Source organism: Brachyhypopomus gauderio, chromosome 17 (genome assembly GCF_052324685.1).
Source record: "Brachyhypopomus gauderio isolate BG-103 chromosome 17, BGAUD_0.2, whole genome shotgun sequence".
Taxonomy (NCBI): Eukaryota; Metazoa; Chordata; class Actinopteri; order Gymnotiformes; family Hypopomidae; genus Brachyhypopomus; species Brachyhypopomus gauderio.
In genome coordinates this window covers 7,947,693-7,974,079 of record NC_135227.1, presented here as the reverse complement: position 1 = coordinate 7,974,079, position 26,387 = coordinate 7,947,693, and the positions used below count along the sequence as shown (strand labels likewise).

General features: G+C 43.4%; 2 protein-coding genes across 6 annotated transcripts in view; one reads left to right on the top strand and one right to left on the bottom strand.

Annotated features, from left to right (window-relative positions):
• The window catches only part of runx2a (RUNX family transcription factor 2a), a 35,294-nt gene extending 24,825 nt beyond the window's left edge, over positions 1-10,469 (top strand). For 2 of the 4 annotated variants that reach the window (XM_076979244.1, XM_076979245.1), the window contains 3 exons: positions 6,113-6,289; positions 7,165-7,326; positions 9,840-10,469. In XM_076979244.1, coding sequence (XP_076835359.1) covers positions 6,113-6,289; positions 7,165-7,326; positions 9,840-10,336 — 836 coding nt within the window. In that variant the 3' untranslated portion in view covers positions 10,337-10,469. The remainder of the gene's footprint in view (positions 1-6,112; positions 6,290-7,164; positions 7,327-9,839) is intronic. The other 2 variants (XM_076979246.1, XM_076979247.1) reach the window with 1 other exon arrangement.
• Positions 10,470-19,706: 9,237 nt separating this feature from the next.
• Positions 19,707-25,018, bottom strand: clic5a (chloride intracellular channel 5a). 2 transcript variants are annotated; one of them, XM_076978794.1, is made up of 6 exons: positions 24,647-25,018; positions 23,211-23,336; positions 21,547-21,672; positions 21,340-21,446; positions 20,977-21,158; positions 19,707-20,828 (listed from the first exon to the last, which is right to left on the bottom strand). In XM_076978794.1, the coding sequence occupies exons 2-6, from the start codon at positions 23,264-23,266 to the stop codon at positions 20,664-20,666; spliced, it is 636 nt and encodes a 211-aa protein (XP_076834909.1). In that variant the 5' UTR covers positions 23,267-23,336; positions 24,647-25,018; the 3' UTR covers positions 19,707-20,663. The 2 variants fall into 2 exon arrangements, with proteins under 2 accessions (XP_076834909.1, XP_076834908.1); XM_076978793.1 differs by having other exon boundaries at positions 23,211-23,320; positions 24,647-25,013.
• Between the last annotated feature and the right edge of the window lie 1,369 nt (positions 25,019-26,387).

The window sequence follows — 26,387 nt, the reverse complement described above, 5'->3', positions numbered from 1 at the left end:
CCCTATTTTTGAGTGCCGTTCTCAGGGGAAACAGAAGTACATGGCTTCCAAACATGGCCTCTGTTGATGTAAACATTAAAGTTTGAGTAATGAGTGGATTTGACACTGGCCTTTTATGAGTGTTGGCCTGCCGTAGTGTAGTTGGGGCAGTGGTACACAGCAGCAGAGAGTTAATGTCCATGAAGTTATTTATCTCCACCATACACAGCCATTGATCTCACAGCTGGCATTATTTTTGTTCAAAATGCATGTTGGTTCCATGATCAGATAGTAGTGGTCGTCATTCTAGGAGAGTTTTCAGTGAAGATATCTTTGCACATGACCAAAACACACTAGCTTTCCTCAGATCACTTTGCTTAAAAAAAGGGTTACAGTGTTGCCATCATCTCCCTGGCCTATGCTAACATTTTCTCTTATTTCCTATTTCCCCATTACCCCTCTTTCTCTACCTCTTTCACCCTCTGTCTCTTTCTCTCTCTCTCACTCATCCATGTGGTCTTGCTAAGCATCAGGCAGGTGGCCAGGCAGGAAATGACACACAGAGGCATTCTGAGTTGTGCAACCTCCTGTGAGTGTGTTGTGAAGCTGCCTCCATCTGCCTGTTTATCTGTTCCCTTGAGTATAATCATAGACAAAAACAGAGAGAGGGACTAGCCCATAGACATTCCTAGACAAACCAACACGGTTCACAACACCTTTATAGTGTCAAACAATGCTCCCTTGTCTCTTGTAGCTCTAAAGCTCTAATTAACAGTTGAAATATGTTTTTCTTGGCATGCTATGGCAAGGAACTGTATAATACATGCTAATGAAATACCTACCTTAATAGATGTGATATTGTAAGGGCAAACATTTTGGTGATTATGGTGTAATTAGTGTAAAATCTCTTGAGAGTTTCAAATACATTCCCATGGAGCACAAAGTAAAAGCATATCTTACCAAGACAAATGGCTAGCAGCTAGCTAACAGACAGCAGTTTCTGAGGAACCAGAGGTGTGCTTCATTTGCACAAATGCAATGGTATCATTCAGGAGACAAGGGACACTGGTCAAGAGAAAACAAGCAAGCAAACAGACACTTAAAGGGGTCCACGACCAACATCCTTTTACTTTAACATTGTACAGTGATGAACAGTTGCTCTGGACATAATATGGGGCCTCAGACATCTGATCCGTTGTTTACTAGTGGGTGCTATTTTGAATCATTAGTTGGCCTGAGTATGGTTCTAAGTTAATCTTAGCTAATAATTCCTGATTACTTTCCAGGTTTTGCCTGTGCATTTAGACTAAGCTGCAAGAAATACATACTTGAGGACAATTTGAGTTGTGTTTGGTGAGCACAGTGCCTCATCTGAGTGTGAACTCAACAGTGTTGTAATTATTTGGTGTAGCTGTGCTTATTAAGAGTAATTTAAACTAATAGACTAGGTGGAGTCATGTCGGTCCTTTATAGAGACCTCTGTGTTTCACATCCCACCATGGCTGACACCAGGCCTTTGCAAGCTATTATAATGTGAGCCTTCTTAAGGAAGGTCTAGGCATAACTAATGTGAGACATTTATCTCACTACTGATATAGCGGTTAGCTGGTAATACATTTGGGACAGCAACATTATACACTGAATGAGGGTAAGAGGACAGAAATGACAGGCCTAAGCTCGTGAGTGGTGAGGAAACAGTCACGTCCTGTGCAGTCCCTTCATATTGGAAAAGACTCGCACTTGGAAGTAGGAGCATTTATGATACCACACAAGATACTGTCAGTGTTGGAGGGGCAAGCGCCCCTTGGACATGTGGAATTAATTTGTAAAAGTGTGTGGAATGCTGCTGTGGTTCATTTGGCTTCTGATCAAGCTTCCATGGCTGAAGAACAGCACTGTATAAATGTACGCTTTGCTTTGTTTGTTTACATCTGAGCATCTTCAGCTAAGCATGTATTTGACTAAAGGATACTAACAAAGAAATGTTTGAATTTATAGAGTTAGCTGTATAAATATGGTGATTGAATGACATTATACAGTAAGTCAAGCTCAGTGGGGCTTGATTTAAAAATGTTTGGTAGTATCTTTATCACCAAACACCAGTTACACAGCGTGTGAGTGGGTCAGGGTGGCCTACAGTTTAGTGCTGGCACACTGCTACTCTGACACGAACACACAACTTCTCAGAGCAGCGCACCGTGGGATAATCTCAGGTGAATGTTATAGTTTTGTCCTGGCCTCATCACCACAACTCCATTCGAGCGTATCGATCCAAAATGTTCAGACACTCCAGGTTTGTACGATCACATGTTGAGAAGACAGCACACCAGAATAGGTACATGGGAAATCAGGGCCTGCTGTGTGTATTAATGGCACATTACGTTAGTAAGACGGAAAGCACGCTGTCTGTTGTGCACCGTCTGCACACTGTCTGTATTTTCCGAGCTCAGTCTGTGTTTTGACTGCCATGCAGAAGGCTGGAAAGGAGCTATTGTCTCAGTTTGGACTCCAGTGAAGCAGTAGCCAGATTGGCTTCAAAGCCTCACCTCAATGTTTGTGCGTTTGAGCAGGACAGTAAATGACGTTGGGTCTCTACCCCTGGACTCCATCCATAATCCCTTCTGTTTTTCTCTTACTGTTCCTTCCCAGTGTACCTCACTGGCAGTGTGAAGCGTTTGGATTTCAGAAGGTGATTGTGCGCTCACTGCAGAGTGCTGTCGGTATCAGCTACGGCTGCCATTCGCAAAAAAAACTGCCGCTAATGTTGGCTGGTTTACGTTGTGGTTTGTGCGTGGAGCCATTCTAATTACCAGAGCCTGAACTGAGCATTAGTGGTGAATTTTCGAAGCTCCTGCAGGCTTTGGACGCCTCGTGCGTGTCCCGACAGGTACGGGCTCCCACAACAAAACCCGCCCGCGCTCAGCCCCGCAGTCAAAAGGCAGCGCGAGCCACTGAAAATAAACGCAGTTCAGATTGACTTGCACAAGAAAGGATCTAGATGTACTTTCCCTAAGCACATTTCCAATTGTGAAGTGAACTTAAGCAAAGTCTGTTTCTGTTGCTGTTGGCCGAGGGCAAACTGAGGGGCTTGTGTTAGTGGCTGCAAGCTGACAGCTTGGACCAAGCTGTACAGTTGGGTAAAATCTCCTTGTCTTTTCAGCACACAGCCCCAGTGTGCTACACCCCCGCCCCCATCGACCCCTACCCCCAGGGTCCCCCTGCTGTGAACACTGTTGGCACAATGTGTGGACGGAACGGCACATTCATATTATTGAAACACATTTAAAGTGACTTTCTGGGACCGCTGGAAGTATATCATCTGTAAGTATCATCTGTCTGAGTGTTCAGATCTGAGCCTTCATCCATCTTCGTTTACACCGCCGTCCCAGTTCTCCAGCATAGCTGCTCGGTGGGGAAGACTGCAGGGTGGACCTGGGCCGACTCCTGCTCTGTGGTGTGCGTTACTTTGAGTGACCTTGCGTAACCCCTCAAACAAATATGTGTTGGCCATTGGGTAAAAAGTTTGGTTGTTTATGTTGTGAAGTTGCATGGTGTCTGAGGTCAGCCTGTCGATTTATAAGGCTCTGGTAGTATTTGTTGATTTATATGGCTCTGGTAGTATTTGTGCCCTTTCTTGGCTTTCTTTGCTTCCTGAATCCTGGAGCACACAGACCACACAAGAGATTGGCAAGGATCCAGCTCCCTCTCTCCCTCTCCCTCCCTGTCTCTCCCTCTCCCTCCCTGTCTCTCTCCCCCCCCCCCCCCCCTCCCCCCTCTCCCTCGTGCCCGCCCTTCTCTCTGATCCGGAGAGCAGACGTGTGTTTGCCCCCTTGTCCCGACTCCTATTGCTTTGCTTTTTTTTTGTCTCTTTTGCACTCGCTAATTCCACTGGCTCCTCGCGCAGTGCTGCCATGTGAAATAATCCATTGTTTCCCTCGGCCTGCCCTGCTGCCGCACACCAATTAAAGAAATGAAATCGAGACAGATGGATGTTTCCCTTTCTTCTCCCATCCGTTTTATTCGCTGTGTCGCCATGGCATGATTGATGCAGGCTGACGGCCCGGGCTGATATTTGATGTAGCGAGGGCGCCGACGTTTAACGAGTAAGGGGTGTTTTTGCAGGTCGTAATGCTATCAGATGGCAATTTCACATGCAGACAGGAACCGTGCCAGAAATACAGCCACACGGTATTTATACGCTCATATTATTTACTGTGCGTGCCGTTTTCTGGTTCTTGGAAAGACAAAAGCTTTTGCAGTTTTCTTGTGCCAAGGGCTTGGAGCCTGTGTGTGTTGACTGTGGCCACTCCAGGGCCGACCCACCTCCCAGACACAGAGCTAGTGGCAGGATACTCTTGAGAAGCATAAGCTCATCACTTACGTTGTGATCTGCTGTATGTAATTGTCATCCCTACTTGTGACTCTAGACATAACGTTTGATTTGCTATTTTTATTCCGACACTGATGTAATGCTGTTATTTGTCATGGAGGATATGAGCATTATGAACTTTCCTTAGCGTTGGATCATTCGCATTACTGTGGTTTATACTCTCTCGCCCTCTGGATATTTAGTCTAGTCCAAGTCATTTTTCCCCTGCTTTTCAAAGGTTTATTGCCTTTCTTCCTGGATGACCTAATTAAGCTTAAAATGCTACTACAGGGATCTACATGATATGTTCCTCTGTCTGTATCCTGTAAAAGATGTTAACATACACATGCGTTCATACTCATTCATAATGTTCAGTGGAATTATGACAGGTATATGACAGGTATACTTTGAATGCTGTCATTTTACTTTAATGATGAAATATATTTAAGAGAAGAGCGCTGCTTTTACATGACCTGTGTAACATTGCTGTGTGGTCATAGGACTGTCCACAGCTGTTAGGGGCCGGGTGATGGTGATGAGGTATGACTGTCCGATTCACTAACACAATGGCAGGTTTGTGTGGGGCATCCTGTGTTGATATTTATGGTACAAGGAGCATTAAACCCTCAGTGATTTTAGGCCTCTAATAAAATTCAATATGGCGAGTATATTGGCAGATTCTGTTTCATGTTGCATGTAACCCCTCATGTAATTTGTGACAAGCTTAGTTCCTTATAGACACAGAGGTGTATTCATTCAGCCATTCAGCAGGGGTGAAATGAAATTAAACCAGTTCCCCCTTTTCAGCACCAGCGGAGAGGGGCGTGTGTTTACTCCGGTTCCCTCGGTGTTTCCATGTGCAGGGAATACTCCCAGGGATTAGTCTCGCTCAGGAAGCAGAGGGCTGGCGTGCGGCAACAGCGGCAGGCAGGAGCCCCTCACTGAGGACTCAGGCGGGACTCGGGCGGGACTCGGGCAGGACTCCGTCTCATGGAGCGCTGTTTGCTCAGCTTAGCACAGCAGCACAATCAGGTTTAGCGAGGTCGGAGGTAGCCGTCCCTGTCAGCTGGAGCTCTGCCAAGCTGCAGCAGCACGTTCTCTTTTCATGCGTTTGATGTTTACTTTACTTCCATTCAGGGCAGCCGAGCTCGCCTCGACAGACACACACACTCTGACTGAGGAGGAAGGAAAAACACGGCTTAAAACTTGACTTTAAAACTCTGTTTAAGCCTTAGCATTCTCCCGTGTTGACACAAAGGTTGGGCTGCAGTGAGTGTGCATTTTGTGGCCTTTTGCTGAAGGGATTTAGGGTCCCACATGCCACGCCTTTACACCCAGGCACGCTCCCTAGGGGCCAGGGCTAGGGGAAGTGGTCCTGCCTTAACTAGCTTTCTATTATAGGATGACTTTTTTAACAGCAGGTCATTGTCTTTTCTTAAAGACACACACCTTTAATCATACTTCTCTTAATATGAAAATTTAGCCGCAGACAAGTTTAATTGTGAGTGTCATCGTGGGTAATTATCGTGGTGCTAAACCACAAGCACATAAATCATACTCTCTGCTTTTTCCAGTGTTGTCAGTTCCGTGTTCTAATGTATCTGGGCAGGGCAGAGTCTCATCGTGTTCTTAGTTGCCCCACCCCGACCCTGTAACCGTCCGGTAGCCCCACCCCCCGACCCTGTAACCGTCCGGTAGCCCCACCCCCCGACCCAGTAACCGCCGGGCCCACTTGGTGACGCTCCGCCCTGCTTGCTTTGCCAGGACACCGGCAGAAGCTGGAGGAGCCACCGAAGCCCGGCCTCTTCTCCGAGCGCCTGAGCGAGCTCGAACGCCTACGGCAGACCACCATGCGGGTCGCCGTGCCAACGCAGAGCCCACGGCCCACGCTCAACACCGCCGCCAACTCCTTCAGCCCACAGGGACAGACACAGATCTCAGGTATGGGGGTGGGGCCAAGAGCAGGTACGAGGGCGGGGCCATGACCAAGTATGAGGGTGAGGCGATGAGCAGGTATAAGGGCAAGGCCATTAAACAGATTATGGGGGTGGGGCTATAAGCTGATATGAGTACAGGGCCTTGGACTGGATGTGAGAAAGAGCAAAGATGAGATCTGGACAGGTAAGAGGGCCAAACGTTGAGTGGGACATTCAGCTCACATTCAGCTCAGCCCTCCACACGGCTTTTGTTTAATGCAGAAGATATTGAACACTCCGTACTGACTGATAATCAGTTCAATTCTATTTCACTTTCTATATTCAAAAAGGCTTCCTTCTCTGCCCTGGCAAATCATAGCTGTACAAGGTGTTTTTCAAGTTTCTCCAACTTCAGACCTATATGCAAATGTTTGTCATTTACTTGGAGCCCTTCCAGTCGTGAGCTAGTCAGAGCAGACACTGTGGTTACCAGATGAGAGTAGAAAGCAAACAGGAAGACATTCTTGGCTTGCTCCTCATTTTGTCACCATTTCACTGTTTGCATGCTGAGGCCACACTTTCATTTTCACAGAGCCCAACCTGTGTGCGCTGCGTGGGGAGGTAGCAGAGAGGCTCTTTGCTACTTGATGTTTGTAATATTCTTGTACAACATACTGGAAATCATGATAACTGAACTACCATTAGCTTTCAGGCAGCTGTGTTCATTCTACAAATAACAAACCCACTTTCACTTCAGCTCTTTGCCGTTTTAACGTTACACCTGCAGATGTGCATTTCCTAGTGTTGTACAGAGTTCGTGCAGAGAAGACGCATTGAATTGTCGAATTTTGAAGTTCACTTCTAAATCTGCCCTTTGTTGTGTCTGCTTCGTGTTCACAGACCCACGGCAGACGCAATCATCTCCACCGTGGTCATACGAGCAGCCGTACACGCCCTACCTGAGCCAGATGACTTCCCCATCCATCCACTCCACCACCCCACTTTCCTCCACCCGAGCCACAGGCCTGCCAGCCATCAGTGATGTGCCAAGACGCCTCCCAGGTAAAGGCACCCACCACCACCACCACCACCACCACCCACTCTAAGCTACAACACCAGCCACATCTTGTTCAGCAGCTCCACCTCTGAGGTTGTGAGGCACGTCTTACCTCACCTTCCTGGACTCTCCAGTGTCCACTCGCAGCGGGTGCGGCTGGAACGCCACGCCCACGCGCAAATATCTGCCAATCAGCAGCACCTTTAAAAATAGACAGAATATGAAAGCATATCTCTCCTTGCACCAATCCCGAACCCTTGAGCCTTTGAACCTGAGAAGAACTTGCTTTGAACATGCTTAAAAAGACACAAGTAGAAGAATAGAGGGTCTGGCTCATACAGCTCAATAGGTAGAATAGGTAGAACTCTGTGTCTGAGCTTTTATTAATCCAACAAGCGTTCACCTCACTACAAGCAAACACGAAGCAGACCCGTCTTCTTCAATACACCTGTTTGACTTTTTGCCAGGTTGTTTTTGAACTTTTCTTTCACCCCCCCACCAACCCCCCACGGCTCCCCACCCTGTTTTCTTTGAGCGCACGGTGAATGTGAAAGTTTAAATGACTCTTCGGTGTGGCTGTTCATTGCCTGCCTTTTGAACCCTGTCCAGCTGCCTCTTTGGGTTTGATTAGTTTAGATTTCACCCGCCCACCCCCACCCCCCCCCCCCTTTCATCTCGGAGATGTCAGCCTTTGTTCTTTCCTCAGAGAGACGCACGCACCTCTGGGTCCTAACGCCCTCTGTTCTTGCTTTGATGAGCTGTGCCTGTCCCTCTGTAGGAAGGGGGCCGTCCCCGTACAGCGTGTTCCTAGCAGCTGGCCCGTTCTGTCCTTCTCTCCTCCTTCACTGTCTCACGTTACAGTCGGCCTCTTTATTCCTTCAGCAAAGCAACGCGGCCCCAGTGACAGAGAAGATGAACAAGAATAAGGAGAATAAGCTATGAACGGTCTGTCACAGTTGGGTGTTTTATATGCTGCGTCTGGATGTGTTCGTGGTCTTCTTGGCCTACTAGTGGATAACTTGTGTGACATAGTGGTGCTTGTACCACCTCTGAGATCTTTAGGCCAAGAGACTCACAAAAGCATATACTGTGTTTAGTAAAGTGATGTTTAAAATCCTGTGGTATGTGAAGATGGTCTCCAGAGTTTCAGTAAAGGATCATTTCATTTCATTAAGCAGAAGACATCAGACTCGTTTCCAAAGGTTTATAGCATAATTCTTCAAGGATGTGGCAAGGATGCATAAGATCACTGGTGGCATTCTGTATTGCATTGTCCTCAGACTAGTATTTCCTTTAGAGTTGAAGCAGCACAGGGCTGACAGTGCAGAGACCCGACGTGCGCATAATTGGCCACACGTGTGGTGCTGTGCGTGCCAGCCCGTCACTCATTGGTACGCAGACAGAGGGGCGTCGTCTTGCCAGCGCCCCCCCCCCCCCCCCCCCCCCCCTCCACCCGGCCAAGGAGCCAGAGAAGAGATGAGCTCACACAGCCAGACTGCAGCGTCGTTGGCGAGGACACGATGGGGCGAGCGGAGCGTGACGGAGGTGCACGGGACGCGGGGAAGCCGGGTGATGACGGGGGGCAGGAGGCACGAGGGGCAGGAGGCACGGGGGCGTCGTTTTCAGCGTTTGTGCCAGGCTGCTCCATTGCTGTGTGAGCCATGGGCCATGAGGGGTTTAGCATTGTTGGGGAAGCCAGGCGAAGGAGAGAGCAGGTCTGCCACTTCTCTCTGGCTAATGGCAGACGTGCCACTACATCTGAGGCCTCTCATTATGCATCCCGTGGAAACAGTTTTGCCCTCAAACTGCTTCCATGTGTGCGGCCGCTGTACACTGCCATTATTTCCTCTTTGATTTTTTTTTTCCACAAATGTATGTGTGTGTGTGTACACTAAGAACACACACAACAAACTCACACACACACACACACACACACACACACACACACACACACACACACATCCTGGAATATGGCAGGTCATCTTGCTCTGCAACAGATGATGTGGGAGATTATTTCCCTGTACAGCAATCGAGAAACGCATAGGTGTTAACAAGGCAGATCTTTGTGTTGTTTTAGCGAGTTAGTGGTAATAGCAGGCAGTTAAGAGCTTTAATGTTTGTAGCTGTCTTGGGAGATGAGGGAGCGTGGAGAGTGATTACCTGTGAACAGGTTTTCAGGTGATTGTGATGATAACATTATGCAGTTAAATTACCATATTTGTTTTGACATTTGGAGTTCATCACCCAAATTCAGGAAATGTACCATTCAAAGATAAAGCATTCTTTTGTGAGGTTTTGTGTTAGATAACACGGGAGAAGTCTGGCGTCCATAGAGTACAGATAAAAAGTGATGCTTCACAGCGCCCCCTTTTGTTCAAGCTAAAAGTCAAATATAGGTTGTCGTACAAATGTGTTCAGCACATGTGGTTTAAAAAAAAACACTATTGAACAAAATTTTGTGTTCTACTGAACATAGCTGAATTTTCTACTGAGCAAAGCTGAAATTTTCCGCCCTCAGGTACGTCTGATCTGAGCCATTTTGCGGCTGATCCGCGCCAGTTCGAGCGTCAGTTCCCCAGCCTGTCCTCTCTGACGGAGAGTCGCTTTCCGGGCCCTCGCATGCACTATCCAGCGACGTTCACCTACACGCCGACCCCCGCCACATCCGCCATGACCCTGGGCATGTCCACCACCACCCACTACCACACCTACCTGCCGCCACCCTACCCCGGCTCCACCCAGAACCAGAGCGGGCCCTTCCAGACCAGCAGCACCCCTTACCTCTACTACGGGGCGTCCTCCGGCTCCTACCAGTTCTCCATGGTGCCCGGAGGGGAGCGCTCGCCCTCGCGTATGCCCCCCGCCTGCTCCAGCGCCTCCTCCAGCGGCTCCCTCATCAACCCCAACCTGGGCGGCCAGAACGAGGCCGGGGAGGCCGACGGGAGCCACAGCAGCTCGCCCACCGTGCTCAACTCCAGCGGCAGGATGGACGAGTCCGTGTGGCGGCCGTACTGAGCACCGCCTGCGTCCGGGGAGCCGTTTGGGAGCTAAGCTCAGCGATGAGTGTCTTCACAGAAATGGTCTCTCAAGCCCAAAAAAAAAAAGGTTTTGAGGAATCACGATTTCAGAGTCTACCACACACAAAGCAGTGTATCTATAACTTGGAGAGTGTCCTTACAGGGAATGAAACAAGGCATTATTTTTTGAGCTATCTGACATTCCACTGCACAACCAGTGCACACGCACTCCGTCACTGAGTTTAACTGGCATAGAGAAGAACTTCTATTGTATTAGGTCGTCTTCCAGACTTTTGACTGAGATTATTTTCATACTAACTCAGTATAATTTAGCAAATTTAGCAATTTTTTTTTAACACTGAAAATCTTTTTGGTTTCTTTTATTTATGCAAGAGGTCAGCTATTTTAGACAGTACCTGGTGACTTTGTATAAGCCCTTTGAACTTATTAATTTATGTATAAAATTGTAGCACATGTGGTACTGAATAAGAAACGATATAAGCCATATAAATTTAAATTATGCAAAGTGGTTAGTGGGACAAAATTTTTAAACGCTTGAATAATATTTTGAGGACAATTAATAACTTAACTGTATATTTACTCATTAGTAATTTAAAATATGTTTTATCATTATTGTAAGACAACCAAATATCCAGTATGTAAACAATGAAGGAAAGAGCTCATGCAGTAGTCAGACTCTGTGGTCAGATTCAATGTATCTCAGTTGTTTTGGGGTTTTTATCCATAGAACGCAGTGGGATTGGGAAGGACGATTGGACTAAAAATGCAGAGCACTTGCAAAAGATACCAAGACCTGAACTGAGGGAACTGACTATTTACACATATGTGGCATATTCCACTCTCAGTCCTTTTCCTGACTTTGTATCTAATGTTTATCAAGTTAATTTATTTGAAATGTCTTTTGCTATTTAACGGTGTTGTTGATTAAGACCAGCAGCATGCAGGAGGAGCCTCTGTCTTCCCGTGTTCACGTGGAGCTGTGTTCACATCTGAGTGCCTGTTAACACTACAGTTAATGTTCTTTTAGTTTACATCAGTCCTGCCCTTATGAATGCAATAAGTCTTTCAGTCTTACAGACTCAGTACATGTACACAATTCATCTGTGTGATCAGCCTGTAATTCTTAAACTGGACTATTAACTGTGTACTTGTGAAGTCAGGTGAGCACTATGCAACCTCGGAGATTATTATCAGTGATTGTGTCTCTGATGTTTATTTTGTAACTCCACTCTTCCACACCTCACAAATGTAATGTGGTGTTGAGTGAAATGCATTTCAGTAATTCCAGGTGATTCATTAGAAGACAAACGAGGGAAGAATGTCTGTATTAGATATGAAGATTTGAAGATGTTATATTTCATAATGCAAACTTTGTCTTTAGAACATGCAGACATAGAGGCTTTTTCCAATTATCTAAATTACTTAATACCATTAATTTACACAAAGACCATCTACCATTTCTGTCTCTAATTGTTGATTTATTTATTGCTTGACGAACCGTTATGTGTCAAGATAGATTTCTTTCTAAGAGATCTGCAAAAAATGTCACCAGTTTTATATTTGTAAAGGTGTAATTTTTTACAAGTTTTAATCAAGGTCTTCGAATATGTGTGTGTATGGTTTTGGATTCAGGCAACATGTGGTACTTCATTCTTAATTGTAACTTAAGAGGCTGCAGGCAGCACCCTGGGGACCCGATGCTTTTGTTTTGTTTTCTTTATTTTATCTGAAGCAAAGCACTTCTTTTATGTTCTTTCGGCTTTTTTGTTTTCTTTTCTAATGAATGAAGCCTAATGTGTTGAGGACAAGGGAGGCTATCATCTGAACAGCTGAACTGCCCATGGTTGTGAGTGGTCGTAATAGTAGCCTGCTTGACAGGGCCGGTGTGGGCTGCAGTGATGACACTCTACCCCAGAGTGACCACACGCCTTCCCAGCACCTGCCATTCACTTGGAGTACATGCTTTCTTTAAATGTTGTCGTTTGGCTGTGATGAGTGCAAACATGTTTACAAAATGGCGAGAGAACGTTAAGAGCCTGTGCACTGTTATTTGTAACAACTGCTTTATGGCAGAGTTTAATATAACCAAAAAAAACGAATGACTTGGTCTGTCTGAATGATGTGTTTTGGTTACATCTCAAAGCCAAAGTCTTACGAGTGATTTTGGATAGTTAAGGGTTTGCGTCAAACAGCTGACAAACCCAAGGCTCTGTCAGAGTCCTCAGCTTTATAAATGGCTTATGGGGAACGTTCATCACAGGCTGTGGTCTACAAACTCACTGCTGAATTTCACTCCACAATTTTTTATGTTTTATATTTTCAAGTGATTGGTGGGGCTTATAGCGTCAAGGTCTTTGTGGGTCACTTATGTTTCATAAATAACCAAATAAGAATGTTCCCTTCAAATTAAGCAAGCTAAGAAAAGGCCTGTAAGCTGGGAGAACATGAGGACTTTTAACAAGTTGTGCTATTTTTTTGTAGATCCTCTACAAATTTAAACCTTTAGCATTTTTTTTTCCAGTGTAGAGAATTCAGCAGCAAACCAGCCAGCAGAGAACAGCAATAGAAACGCTTCCACACAGCATCTCATACTCCTCTAACATCACGTTAGAACATGTCACTCAAATACAGTGTTTTGTATGTATTATTCTGGAAATAAACCCTTCACAATTTTATACATAAATGTACATTGTTTTGATTAACCTTCATAAATGTTAAGTTTGTAAACTGCTGCGGAACATGATTTGTTTACTTTCAAGATTGCTTTCTATGCACATACTGTACAGATCGTTGTTTAATTGGTCAGTCATCCTTGTTTGCTGTCTCACATTATTCATTTGTTTGATTAATTTGTGAAACTTTCAGCAGATTCTGTGGGACTAACAATCCTGTAAAAATTGTGAGATTGTTGAACATTTCTAATGATTGTATCATTGGTCTTGGAGAATAAAAATGCATTTTGTTAAAATATGCAGACTACATGCGGTTCCAACTCACCCCCCCCCCCCCCCCCCCCCTTCTCTGGAGAGGAAACGTCAGTGAAGTTATGAGGCAATCAATGTCCTGAGGACACTGACAGGCTGTGTGACAAAGGCTTAAAGCAGCCACACAACCCAGGGCTTGAACATCGGGTCCATTAGGAGGTAAATACGAGTTCTGAACACTGGACCAAAGAGCCAGCTCTCTGACAGAGAAGCCAGAACACACATTAAACTTAAGTTGATGGTCTCCGTCACAGAATGAAAGAGGTATATTATCCTCGATCAACTGCAGAATTCATCTGCACAAGTACTAAATGTGAGCAGACAGCAGGTGCTTCCTACCTAAAAGTGGAGTGGTGCTGAAATCACTGAGGGGAGTGCAAGAACTACTTTAATTTTTACTAAGAATAACATTCCCTTAGGCACCAGATCTGAATATTGTGCAAGTATTCCTGGTATCCCCCCCATGGTTATCTAAAGGCAGCAGTCGTATGCAGTCCATTAGGCTGCAGTCTTATGCTCATCCAGTGTGTCATAAGTCATGATTATTCCAGAATGTGACGTTCCATATAGAATGTCAGCTGACGTTCTGTTGCTGACGATTCATTGAACTGAAGCCTATAGCGTTTACCTGATGTTGAGATGACCTTTGTTTGGTTGAGAGCAGTTTTGCAGGGATTCTTTTCTAAGAAACACGTGCACAACAGAGCTGCGTTTCACATTAACATTCCCAGTCAGACATGTGAAACATGAATCGGGCTCTTTACACATCTCTAATGGCGATCGTAGGGCAGGCGAACGCTCCCGTCCCCAGGGCCCACTGCTCAGCTCTGATTCTGATTTCCTACAAAGAGAAATATTAATATTCACTGAGTATGTTTGTTGAATGAAGTTTATCTCAGTATGTTTTGCTGATGCGGAGTGCACACAGATCCATATCTCCATAAGTCTCCAGAAGATGTCTTGTCACTCAGTCAGACGCATTTGCTATATTGTAAATTTCCACCAAAGACTTTCATAACATTCAGGATGTGAAGTACAAATGGACCGTTGTGTGTCATGTGATGATTAACACAGACTGATTCGTTAGATGAAAAGGGTCAGTAAATGCAGAGAGGTTTTTAAACACATCACAGACTGTTTGTCTAGAGCTGTACCAACGGCCATTTAAGCCACCATGCCAATGAATGCAAACACCCTAAATCTCTGCTGGGATCTGGCTTGGATCACATCAGTGTAGAAACTCAATGGCTTTTGTAATACTACCTGCTAATAGATACAATTACAAAAAATATATAGTAATAGGTTATAAGCAATTGAGAATTATTTGTAGCATTGGGTTAAGCATTACTCCAACACATGGCTCTCTTCATGTTGTATATTTCAGTACAAAAAAATATATAGGATTATATATATATATATATATATATATATATATATATATATATATATATATATATATATATATATATATATATAATTTTTGTAGACTGTATTGAATCGTTGTTCGTGAGCAATATTGTAGTGTGATGGTGTGTAGTCTATCAAAGGCACTCCCAATGCAAGAGCATTTCAACATAATGGACATCAGGTCATGAATCTGAGTGAAAAAGTGAAAAGACCATATGATAAATGAATCCGACTACGACAACTGCCAAGAGCTGTGGTGTCCAAACCAACAGAACCTCTGTGTTTTCTTGCTCACATCTCCGTCTTTATTTTAGAAGCACTGATTTACGCATCATTTCCTATATTTCTCTTCGGTTGAAATACGAGGGCTCTGGTTTCACTGCGTGTTGTGAGGGTCAGTCATTTCTCATATACCTAAACCCCTGGTCGCTCCAAATCATTTCACAAGCAATCACATTCTGCCTTGTGCCGTCCCAAGCCCGCTGGCCACGTGCCAACGACAATGCCCAAACGCCTTTTACAGGGGGTGCGGCCCAAACCTGCCGGCCCTACTTTTCGTGGTACGTCTGAAAATAGAGCCCCTCGGTGTCCCTGGGCTGTCTAAGGACTGCAGACGGGATCGTCGACCCAGTGATTTATGCTGGCAGCGCAGCGGCCGGTGCTGGTGAAATATTTGCTGCCACAGGGAGGGATCCGGACAAATGAAGTGTGAAGCTCAGGGGAGTAAGGAGGGCGGCAACGCGGAGTCACTAAACACTTACAGCACGTCGGGTCGCGAGCGCAACTGAGCACGATGCTCGTGCGCGGCGAGAACATCGCCCATTTGATCAGAGAGCAACTAATCCGCGGTGTCTGAAATGATACGTGCACGAGGCGTGATTAAGTTGAGTTTGCAGCAGTTTCAGCAAGTCAAAAAAGGTTTCAACGCAGATGTCGAATAAAGAAAAGGGAAAACTTTTTTTATATGAGGACTATAAAGATGACGGTTCAAGGACATCTCATGCTTCACAAGTAAGTCTGTAAAAGCAAGAAATACTGCCCTCTTGTGGATATTGTTAACAGATTTTAAAAGATTATTATATAGCTTATTAAATGTCACTGAAACCCCAGTTAACAGAACCACCTTGAAAGAAGTAACATTAACTGTTATTCTAATAAGGGCCTGTAAAGAAATGTCGTTTTTGGTGTCATGTAGAAGGTAAGTGAAAACCAATAATAAGCAGGTATATCTGTCAAATTTTAATCCATTGTAATAATGGCCATATCATCACAGCCCAGGAAGATATGTCTCTCAAAACCAGACAACAAAGAAAATGTTGGTATATTATATACCTACAGTTAACAAGGTACTACAAATAGAACCTGTAAACCTGTGGTTATGAATTCCATGGTGACGTCTGCATTAGATCTGGTTCCGTTTTGGAATCAAGCCAATCCTGATTGGGTAACAACATGCACTGTGCCCAATCAAAAAGGAAGGAAAAATGACTTGAGAGCAATTTGATTCGTTCCTGAGCCAGGATCAAATCAAATTGCTTTCTTGGGTTACATGCTTGCATTGTTCTATTACAACTCCATAACTCCATTTAGAAGGCTCTCAGAGCACTAAATAGAGTTTAAATAATAGGTTATGTTTAAGTATGTTTACATCATGTTTGATGCCTAAATTCTTATGTTCAGTGTTCCCAGAGACAAAACAAAATCGCAATATTTGAAATCAGTCATTAAAAGATTTTACATATTATCGCCATATTATGTCATAGTATTTATTAATGGTTTTAGCTATGTTAATACTTCCATACAGTAAGATTCTGCTGTGGGGAAGGAGTCCTTCTGGAGTGACCAGAATTGCTGGCAGAGAACAGTGATGTCCTTCCAACCTGTACACCTGCATCCCGACACCCATCCACCCGTCAGTGCGCAACACTTCCCCCCTACTCGCACACCTCAGCATGTCATTACTCTCCCTTCATTCACAGAAGCACGCTCACGCCAAGGTTGAAAAAAGAAAAAGAACGATGTGCAAAACAGAAGTGAGGCCCGGTTCTGACACCTCAGTGGAAGCAGCGTGGTGCCAAAAGCTAAACAAACACACATGTCTGAGAGTGACACTGTCGCTGCCCGTCGGAATCACCCTCTCAATCTGCCATGGCCAGAGCGTCCCACGGCCAGCACTCCAGCACCCCAGACCTCTCCTCAAAGCAGGCTAGGACGTAGCCATGAAAGACCTATTCCACAGTGTCCTGGGTGTGTGTGTGTGTGTGCATATGAGTGATTTAGTGCAAGTTAGTGGCAGGTATTTTGCATTTGCTGAGCCTTATTTCACACATGTGGCATTCTTTAGCCACTCTAGATACCCCTGTGAAGAGGTTTCTGAGTTTACCTTTTGATAAGCAACACTGATAAACAAGTTGTAAATCAAAAGAGTAAAAAGATATATAAGAACTCACATAAAAAATGTATAGGACTAACACTATCCCAAATCATATGGCCCAAGGTCAGAATCGGGTATTGTGAAGTAAGGGTGGTATCTAGCCTTTAGTGCTTCAAAGAGATATGGAAACATGGTGTTGATAGTGAAAGGCTATATATTGCTCCTGAAAATCCAAACATTCAGCCTGGCAGCGAACAAAAAATATTTTTACCAATGCAAACAATACGGAATGCCATCACATACACACTCGAAACGAACACATCTAATTTTCCACCATAAAACATGAAACTTCTTGGATCTTTCTATGAGGTGCAGATGGACAGCACTGAAGTCTAAATCAAGATCTAACCAATCTATCCCCACACATACCCTGCAGTCTCAAACAGGGGCAAGCTGAAACATTTGGTATTATTTAGAGCCTGGCCAGTGGCACCGATGCACAACCAGCCCTCAGTAACTAATCCAGCAAGATCTCAGGAGATACTGTGCCGGGCTGCCCAAATCTGCTTCAGCTCTATAATTATAAGACTGAAAAAAAATGTTTTTGGAATGAAACCTCTAACTGAACTACAAGTTCCCCTCGATCAACGACAAACTTTACAGGCCAGCGTGCTTGTGAAGTCAGTGACTTGAGCTTGTGGCTGGTGGGCATGCCTCTTGCATGGGCCTGTGGTGCTGTCCTTGTCACAGGCTCTGCTTTGGATTATCCTGCATGTGGATCAGGTTTAGGGCCATGAAAATGGAATTGCCACTTCTGCACAAGTTAAATCAAGTGGGAAGTGAGAACTGCTAGTCGTTTTATTCCATTCACTTTGATGCCATTTAAGTTTGGAGAAACTGCTACAACGCACATATACAACGACCCTGTCTACTACACAAGCACTAGGAGTTCAAGGCAATGAGTGAAGAAACAGTGTAATTATTCCTCCACACCCAACAGAGGGTGCTACAGTCAAATGGAAAATATAGACTTTAATTGTAACTCGTGGATCTAATTGTCATTTTTAGATGCTATATCACAAAAGTTCTTTTTTCAGCTTTCTCAGTCCAGCACCATACATAGCATATACAGTTGTAGAATCAGGCACCAAGATCAACCTAAACATACTGCTGTACCTCAGGGGTTGGACAAGACATGTAGAATCTTATATTTTCTAGGTGATGTGATCCAAGGTGAGCTACAGACATGTACGGCCCATTTCCTCTGTGGTTTTAGGGCTGGATTGCAACCAAAGGGTTTAACCACTGAGGCCCATTAGTGATCTGGGCTTCCCCCATCCACATAGCCAAGAACCAGAATCCTTGTATAACAGTGGACCGAAAAAGAAACAGAGTAGTTTAAGGCATGTTTTCTCTTATAGTAGTATATTAATACATATCAAGGACCTTGCAAAGTCATTTTGAAAACATTTGAATTTCAGTACTGTGGCATATGATAGTCCTGAGAATTACACATTTGAAAATATAAACATTAGCTGATGGTCTATGGCAGGGCATATAGTTGGATCACTTTTGAAAGGTAAGTTCTTGTTTTTAGATGTAAAGTCTAATATAAGATCAAATGCGTTTGGTGTATCCAATACTGATTAAATTATCTCGGCTAAGAGAAGTCTGGCACATCATAAATATATTTCTGACGTGTCTCTGCCCAGCGTACTCTAGAGTGCCAAACGATGACGTGTGGTGTGACGGACCGAATCGCAAGGACTGCGCGCGTGCCCGAGGCGGGACATTTTATCGTCCTGAAACTTGCTTCAGTAATCAAAGAAGGAGCCAAGTGCACGTTTGACAGCACCCCCTCCCCTCACCCCTCACCCCCAAATAAAGATTGCAGACATATATGCAGGTGGTTTGAATTTCCAGTGAAAGAAACGTGTTGGACAGACCCAAGCTGGTGAAAGGTCTTCCTCGACAGGAAGCGCAGTAATTAAAGCCCAGGAGGCCACGGTGCCCTGGGATACCGCGGCGGAGCGCCACCTCTCCAGTTTCACCCCACACGATCCCCGCCACACTGCGGCCATGTTGTTTATCTGTCAGGCCGACCGGCCTAGAGCAGGAAATATTATCAAATACAGGCATTTAAACGGAGAATATTAATTCATATACGATTATGTTGAATCTAAATTCAAGCTGTATCCGCACAAGATTAGGTGATGTTTGTGTACAAAAGTATGTACAAGAGAAAGAAAAAGGAAATTGATTTCAAGAGGATTATTTGCAGTGAGACACATAATTTTTCAAGCATACATATATCAACTGTCAAAACGTGTTATAAAAATAAATTTATTTGTCAATAGAAGAGGATTTTATCCAAGCACATTAGAATATCGAAATACCAGTTACAAGCTACCTGAGAGCTATCCAAAATTCACAATTAACTCAGGACATTTGGAGATACATAAATCATATTCCCCTATGTCTATATTTTAGTTGAGTGTAGACACTCCAGTGGACAACGTTTTAGAAAACATTTAGAAAACGGCAAATAACGAATTACATAATCCTTACACAACATGAAACTGGACTAGAGAACAAAAACGTTGTTCTTTTTACTTTTAATATTCCAACACAAGATGGCGCTGTTTTTTTTTTTTTAGTTGATCCTTTTTCGTGAGAGAAAAATCCTGTTCCAACACGATTACCCAGTTTCAAAATCTATTTCCTTAAATTAACATTAAAAAACAGCACATAAGTAAGCACATTAACTTGCAAAAATCAGCCTTAAGTTACATATAGGCCTAATTAAAACAATTTAGGCTACATTCTGATAGATTATAACATGTTCACAGATTAATGTAACACAAATGAAACCAATTAAAAGCAAACTACACAAATATTTTTAAAAACTTCAAAATACATGGACGTGATAATACCTTTATCTACCGTGTGTGAGACAGAAAAACGGATTTCAGCAAAAACCCCATTTCTGAATTAACATTGCATTTAACAGGGCTCATTTTGAGTGAGAACGCTTAGGCCTAATTGATCTGTAGTCTGAAAAGGTGTGTTCCTTCATCACTGATGATATGAGGAAAAAAGACCAGAACAGCGCGGCAGCAAATGAAAAACACTGTATAAACTAACCTCGAACATTCTGCACTGAAAGAGATCGGAAATAGCAGAGATGAGATATTAAACGAACGATTATAGTGGCACAGTGTTGTTTGCTCAAGCCCATTACAGAGTTGCTGATAATGTGGGTTTCGTGCCACTTACACCCATGGAGTAATATGGCAACATCATGCAAAGTGAACACAGGCAGCATCAGACCAGACAACTGTCTATCTAGGGCATTTACAGGACCAGTCCAATATGGTGTCCTAAAGGCAATATTCACACAAAAAAAGCTGATAAATCTTAAAATCCTCAACGAAATAAATGTAAATATTTTATGAAACACCGCATTTTTTTTCCAAAACAGCATTGCAGTTGTGTCTATGACAATTAGTGCATCTTGAAATACGATCTAGAGTTAGGTTTCACTTGGCCAGCCTCCTAGCTACGTCTTGGTAGGCCAGTTCTATCTCCTTGTCGGCTGCGCAAGTGTTGGTGAACTCGTCCCGTGCGTAGGCATTGTGTAGATATCGCCACACTCCCGCGAGCTCCCCTGGTATATCAAAGTTACGGTATGTCTTTGAAACAACCTAAAAATGAGAATTTGTTAGTTGGTAAATTCCCTGGGGATCTTATATTGAATTCTTCCATTAGTTTCTTGGGCTACTCATGGAAATGGATTCCTGATGTTTGATAGAAAAAAATAGGACACCAAAAATAGTGTGTTTGAGCGCTCACCTTGACAACATGCAGTTTAGGGAGCAAGTTGCAGTCTGCTAGGGTTAATTCATTGCCATCCAGGAATTTGCGAGTGGATCCCTTCTCTTCTTCCATGCTGTCAGCATCAATCTCCTCAGGTAGAGGGGAGCTCATGTAGTGGTCCAGTTTTCTCAAGGCCTTCAGAAGCCCCTTCTCCAGCTCTGCAAGGCAAACAGATTTTTAAAAGGCAAACGTCTACTGAATGGTGCAACAGGCATTCTGCCCATCCTTTAACAGAGAACTGATCTGTGGATAAGTCATTAGGGCCATTACTAAACACCAGTGTGTTTCCAAAAGGCAACAATAAGACACAATCTGGCAAAGACAGGACATGACACTCACTGGCATTAGCCTCGGGTTTTGTGTTCTTAACATACGCAGAGAACTTTGCAAAGATGTCGTTTCCTGCTGTGTTTGACTCCCTGTTCTTTGCAGCTAGTTTGGGGTACCTTGAGGGAAAGAATGTCAGACAGAAGAATGTATCACTGAACCCTCACAAGCAGTTCTCACAGCACACCCAGCCGCATGCCTCTGGGCCTGAGAACACACTTTGGAGGAGCTAGCATGTCCTCCAGGTACTCCTCTATCTTGTTGACGTCGGTCCGCACTTCTCCATTGAATGTGAGGAAAGGCGGGTGTGTTCCAGGGGCCAGATTATGAAGATCGGCGGGTTTCCTAAAACAGCAAAAAGCAAACAATGCTGCACTGGATTTTCAGATGTGAGGGTACTCACATACTGCATTTACTAACATCACTGCAAGGTATTAAGTACCTTGGTTTTTAAAGTAAATTATATCTTCTCAGTTTGTGATATTGGCAGATATCTATGGAGTGAGATTACTGTCTTTAATATGAGAGCACAAAATCAAGAAAACCGAGCAAAAACAATGACAGTGAGAGCAGAGAAACAATAATTGCTCAGTTAAATATTCATGTTTCAGTATTTTGCTCGCTTCCAAAATTTCTGCTCGCTTCATGATTACAAGAGGAAATACGTCACAGATCAAGGCTTGGTAGATGATTACCTGAACCATCGATTGCAACTGCCAGTGGGTCACCACGAATTGAACCGGATACCCGAATTGAACTACGCATGCGCGTAATTGAAAAGCGATAAGCCTTTTTAAACAATTAGACGTCATGGTTAACTAAAGTACCACAGATGATAACATTTACCACTCAACCAAAGAAACGTTGAATGTTTGTCAACCGCAATTGTTCAATAAAAACCAACATTCCAAAATACTTAGTTAACTACGTAGTGATATGGCTAAACCACATCCTAAACTGAAACATATCAGCATGATTTCATTTTGATAAAGTGGAGTCTGCTAGCTGTAACTACTTAATCTAGCTACTTAACAGATGCGTCAGCCGTTAAACCTAGCCGGAATTAGCAAAACATCCAAAGCAAAGTTTAGGATGCGGCTTCACTGTAGCAATCGCTACGTTGGTGACTAGCTAGATATAGATTTATGCAGTGTTTTCATTCATCTAGGTAGTAGCTACTTCTGGATTCCAAGAAATGTTCCCACAATTTTCAAATTTTGTTTGTTCTTTTGGTCATTAGTACCTAAAATACATTAGGTGACTAACTCTCTGTAACTTCAGATTCACAAGGAATTAATTCACAATTGCAACACATGCAACATTTCTTTGGCTTTGAGGGTAAATGTTATTATTTGTGGAACTTCAGCTAACCATGACGTCTTATTGTTTAAAAAGGCTTGTGCCATAAGATTTATCGGAGGTTGCGTGCAATTGCGAGCATGCGTAGTCCAAATCGAGTTTCCAGTTCAAATTAGGTAGCGACATGGCCCACTGGCAGTTGCAATCGATGGTTCAGGTAATCATCTATCAAGCCTTGATCTGTGACATTTTTCCTCTTGTAATCATCAAGCCAGCAGAAATTTTAGAAGCGAGCAAAGAACTGAAACGCACGCTGAAAACAGTCAAGCGCTCGTGGGGCTGCAAGAAATGAGCCAAGCAAGTATTGTTCCTCTGCTCTCGCTGTCACTGGTTTTGCTCATTTTTTTATTTTACATGCTCAGTGTGTCTCATTTGCTCGATTTAACCTTATCTTTGCGCTCTTATATTAACGACAGTAATCTCACTCCATAGAATATCCTAATTGCAAGAACGCATGAGCATGCAGAATGCAGGCGGTCCATTGGTCTGTTGTTGAGGACACACTTGCTGTTTTTCATTATTACCTTTTCAGATCAACAGTGGTGACATTGAACACCACCCCCTTTAACCACAGGATCATGAAGAGTCTTTGGGAGAAGGGACAGTTTCCGATGCTCTCCCCATCACTGCCTGCCTGAGGGACAGTGAAGCTAACCATTAAACAACAACAATTCAATAAAGCTTGAGGGGAAGGCTAAAAAAATAAAACATTGAGTCATTGTGGGCCAGCCAGGAGATTATTACACATGTTCTATATTTCATGAATTGCAGGTGACCTTTTATTCTAATAGTCACTCCTAATAGAGCTTCAATTAGCAAGGCCCCAGTATAAAAACTACACAAAGCAGCAATCAGAATCACAACTGTATAGCCATAGCTGAAATGAAGAGATCATGCTATTCATTAACATCATTAAACTGGGCTGGAAAGACGATCTGGTCATCAGATCTCAGCTTGAGCTAAATTATTGATGGAAATTCCATTACCTGGCTCATTAGCCCTTAGCCCATAGAGTTTGGATCTGACTTGTCAACAGAACCTTGAAGCTGACGTTTTCCTAACCCCTTCAATTAATCCAGCTTTAACACAACAGGTTGAAATGCCCAGCCTTTAGATTTTGAAGGCTTATTTTAGGGGATTCAAAGAACCAACGATCCTTTGCCTAGCTGAGACAAAATCAGTTGGAAATAAGGCATAACCTTCCATTTGAAAAGTCTCACCCACAGCCAGGCATACACAAGATGGATGTCATTTTGACAGTATATTCACTAACAGCATCCACTTTCTGGCCTTTTTGACAGAGCAGCTATGCAAGTGATGTTAATGGGTAGATTTACAGATACCCTAAATACATGCAGTTAACAAATTAAGCAAGCAAGTATTGAGACTGGGGCTGAGACTACCTGCACAAACTATGCAGCAGATGCAGTGAATCTGATATTGGAAGGGTACAGTATAACCAGGAAGCCAGAGTAGTCACTTCACTTTCATCAGCACCCTCATAACAGAGATAATCAAATTAACAATAATAATGACAATAATCTGTTACTGATGTCATAATCTACTATTGACATAAATCCCTCCATCAAACTTGATAAAGCAAATCTCAAAAACTACCTCTAGTGTAATTTAGACTCGCAGTCACACACAGAGGAATCAGAGCGTGGAGTGTCGATAGGAAGAGAGAAATAATTAAGGAGGGAGAATGTCTGCAGAGTAGAAAGAGCGCTATTGAAACACCTGCACATCTACCCCAGCAACCAGCAGCACTTAAGATCCCACTGTAGCACCCCAAGACACTGAACCGCCGGACATACGAGAAACATCACAATATTGTTAGAATGGGGAGTTTTTAACAGCACTCCAAGCAGTGGCGTGCAGAATCCCACTGAGCTAAAGGAAATGGACAGAGCCGTGTGGTATGTAACGGTGACTGCAGTGAGATTGTCAGCACTCTTACTTTTACAAAGAGCTCAATGTCGGGATCCTTGTCCTCTTCATTTGCCGAGGCCAAGTCAGTCATTTTGTTTCAGACTGTACTGACGTTCCCTTCCCCACTCTGGCTTTCTTTGAAGATGAGATGCTAGTCCAGGATAAGCTCAGGTCTTGGCGGGACGATTACTCAACTGGAAAAGAGCTGGCTCGCACTTTACTGTTTCCCCCCCCCACCCGGCTGCCTGAAGAGATGGTGTCAGTCCTGCAACAAGTGTACACGGCTGCAGGCTGGTTCTGATTTGGCCCCTGTGGCCAGCTGTCAGGGGGAGCGTGCTCTGACTCTCACAGGCAGGCCAAAAATAGCCAGTGCAGAGGAGAGGGAGGAGCTGACAGCTCCTGCTCCTGTGTCACCTCCACTCCCTCTGCACTATCCCTGGGTCTGGTATATACTGCCAGTGACTGAGCGCTTCTCAGCGCCTTCTGTGAGAACTGATTCAGTGTGTCACCCTGAGAGCTGTGATGTTCCACCCTCCTGCAGTGAAGGCCCAGAGGGGGAGGCCCAAGAACACCCAGATCATATGAGGTGTCAGGAATACTTGGGTACGAGAGAAACACCACACCACTAACTGATAAACAAACACTGAAGCAAGTAAAGAGTTTGACTTGAAAAACAAATGCTAATTCTAAATTATTTTTAGTACTAAGAACGGCATGAGCTACAAAGCATGTTACCGGTTTAATCTGTATTGGTAAATAAAAAAAATATGAAGGTCTTAATGCATAGATTAACATAAGGCATTGTGTATTACAGGAAGCATGTAATATGTAAAATAGGAAGTGATGTGTCCAGGGCATGTTAGAAATCTACAATACTCATCAACAGTATTTATGGACATGACAATCTGTAGGGGGAGTACGAGTAAAGGTTATTTATAGTGAGTCATTGGTTGGTTAAATGCTGGGGGTTGTCTAGGGAGCAGAGATTCTACCCAGTCCTCTCTAAATATAGACTTCTAACTCAATCCCACATTTCCCAGCTCACACCATATCCACTGTGATCCAACCACAGTTAGAAAATGCTGGCACTTAGGTTGGAAACAAATCTTTCTCTTTGGATATGGAAACTCTCTCCTGGAGCAAAGACATATTAATACTTAAATGGAGATATATATATATATATATATATATATATATATATATATATATATATATATATATATATATATATATATATATATATATATTGTGTGAGTAATCATTTTTAAAGAAATAGGTCAACTATTTAAAAAAAGTCAATTTATTAAAGACCTTGAAAGATATTTCAAGCAACATTCCATTTTTCATTCTGACCAACCTTCAGAAAAAGAATATATATATACATTAAAGAAGACTATTACTTGATTTATAGGATGAATCTATGAAACCTGATCAGAATGACCCATTAAGTCATTTTTGCTATTTATTTTGAACAAATGCAAAAGAGTGACCTCTAGTGGGCAAATAAATAAATAAATATCACCTTATTACCAGTGTGTTACTTCCAATGAAGGAATATAGAAACGAGGTTGGCATAGAAACAAAATGCATAACTATAATTGAAATAAAATCTTTACATCGTACAAATCTCCTTATTGTTCACACATAGCATTTTTATGCACCTTCCTTTGCATAGATTCAATTACACAGTCCTCAAAACAAATACTTTGAATTACAAAACTAGTGTACTGAGGGAAGACTATTACATGATAAAATTAACCATTGTATGA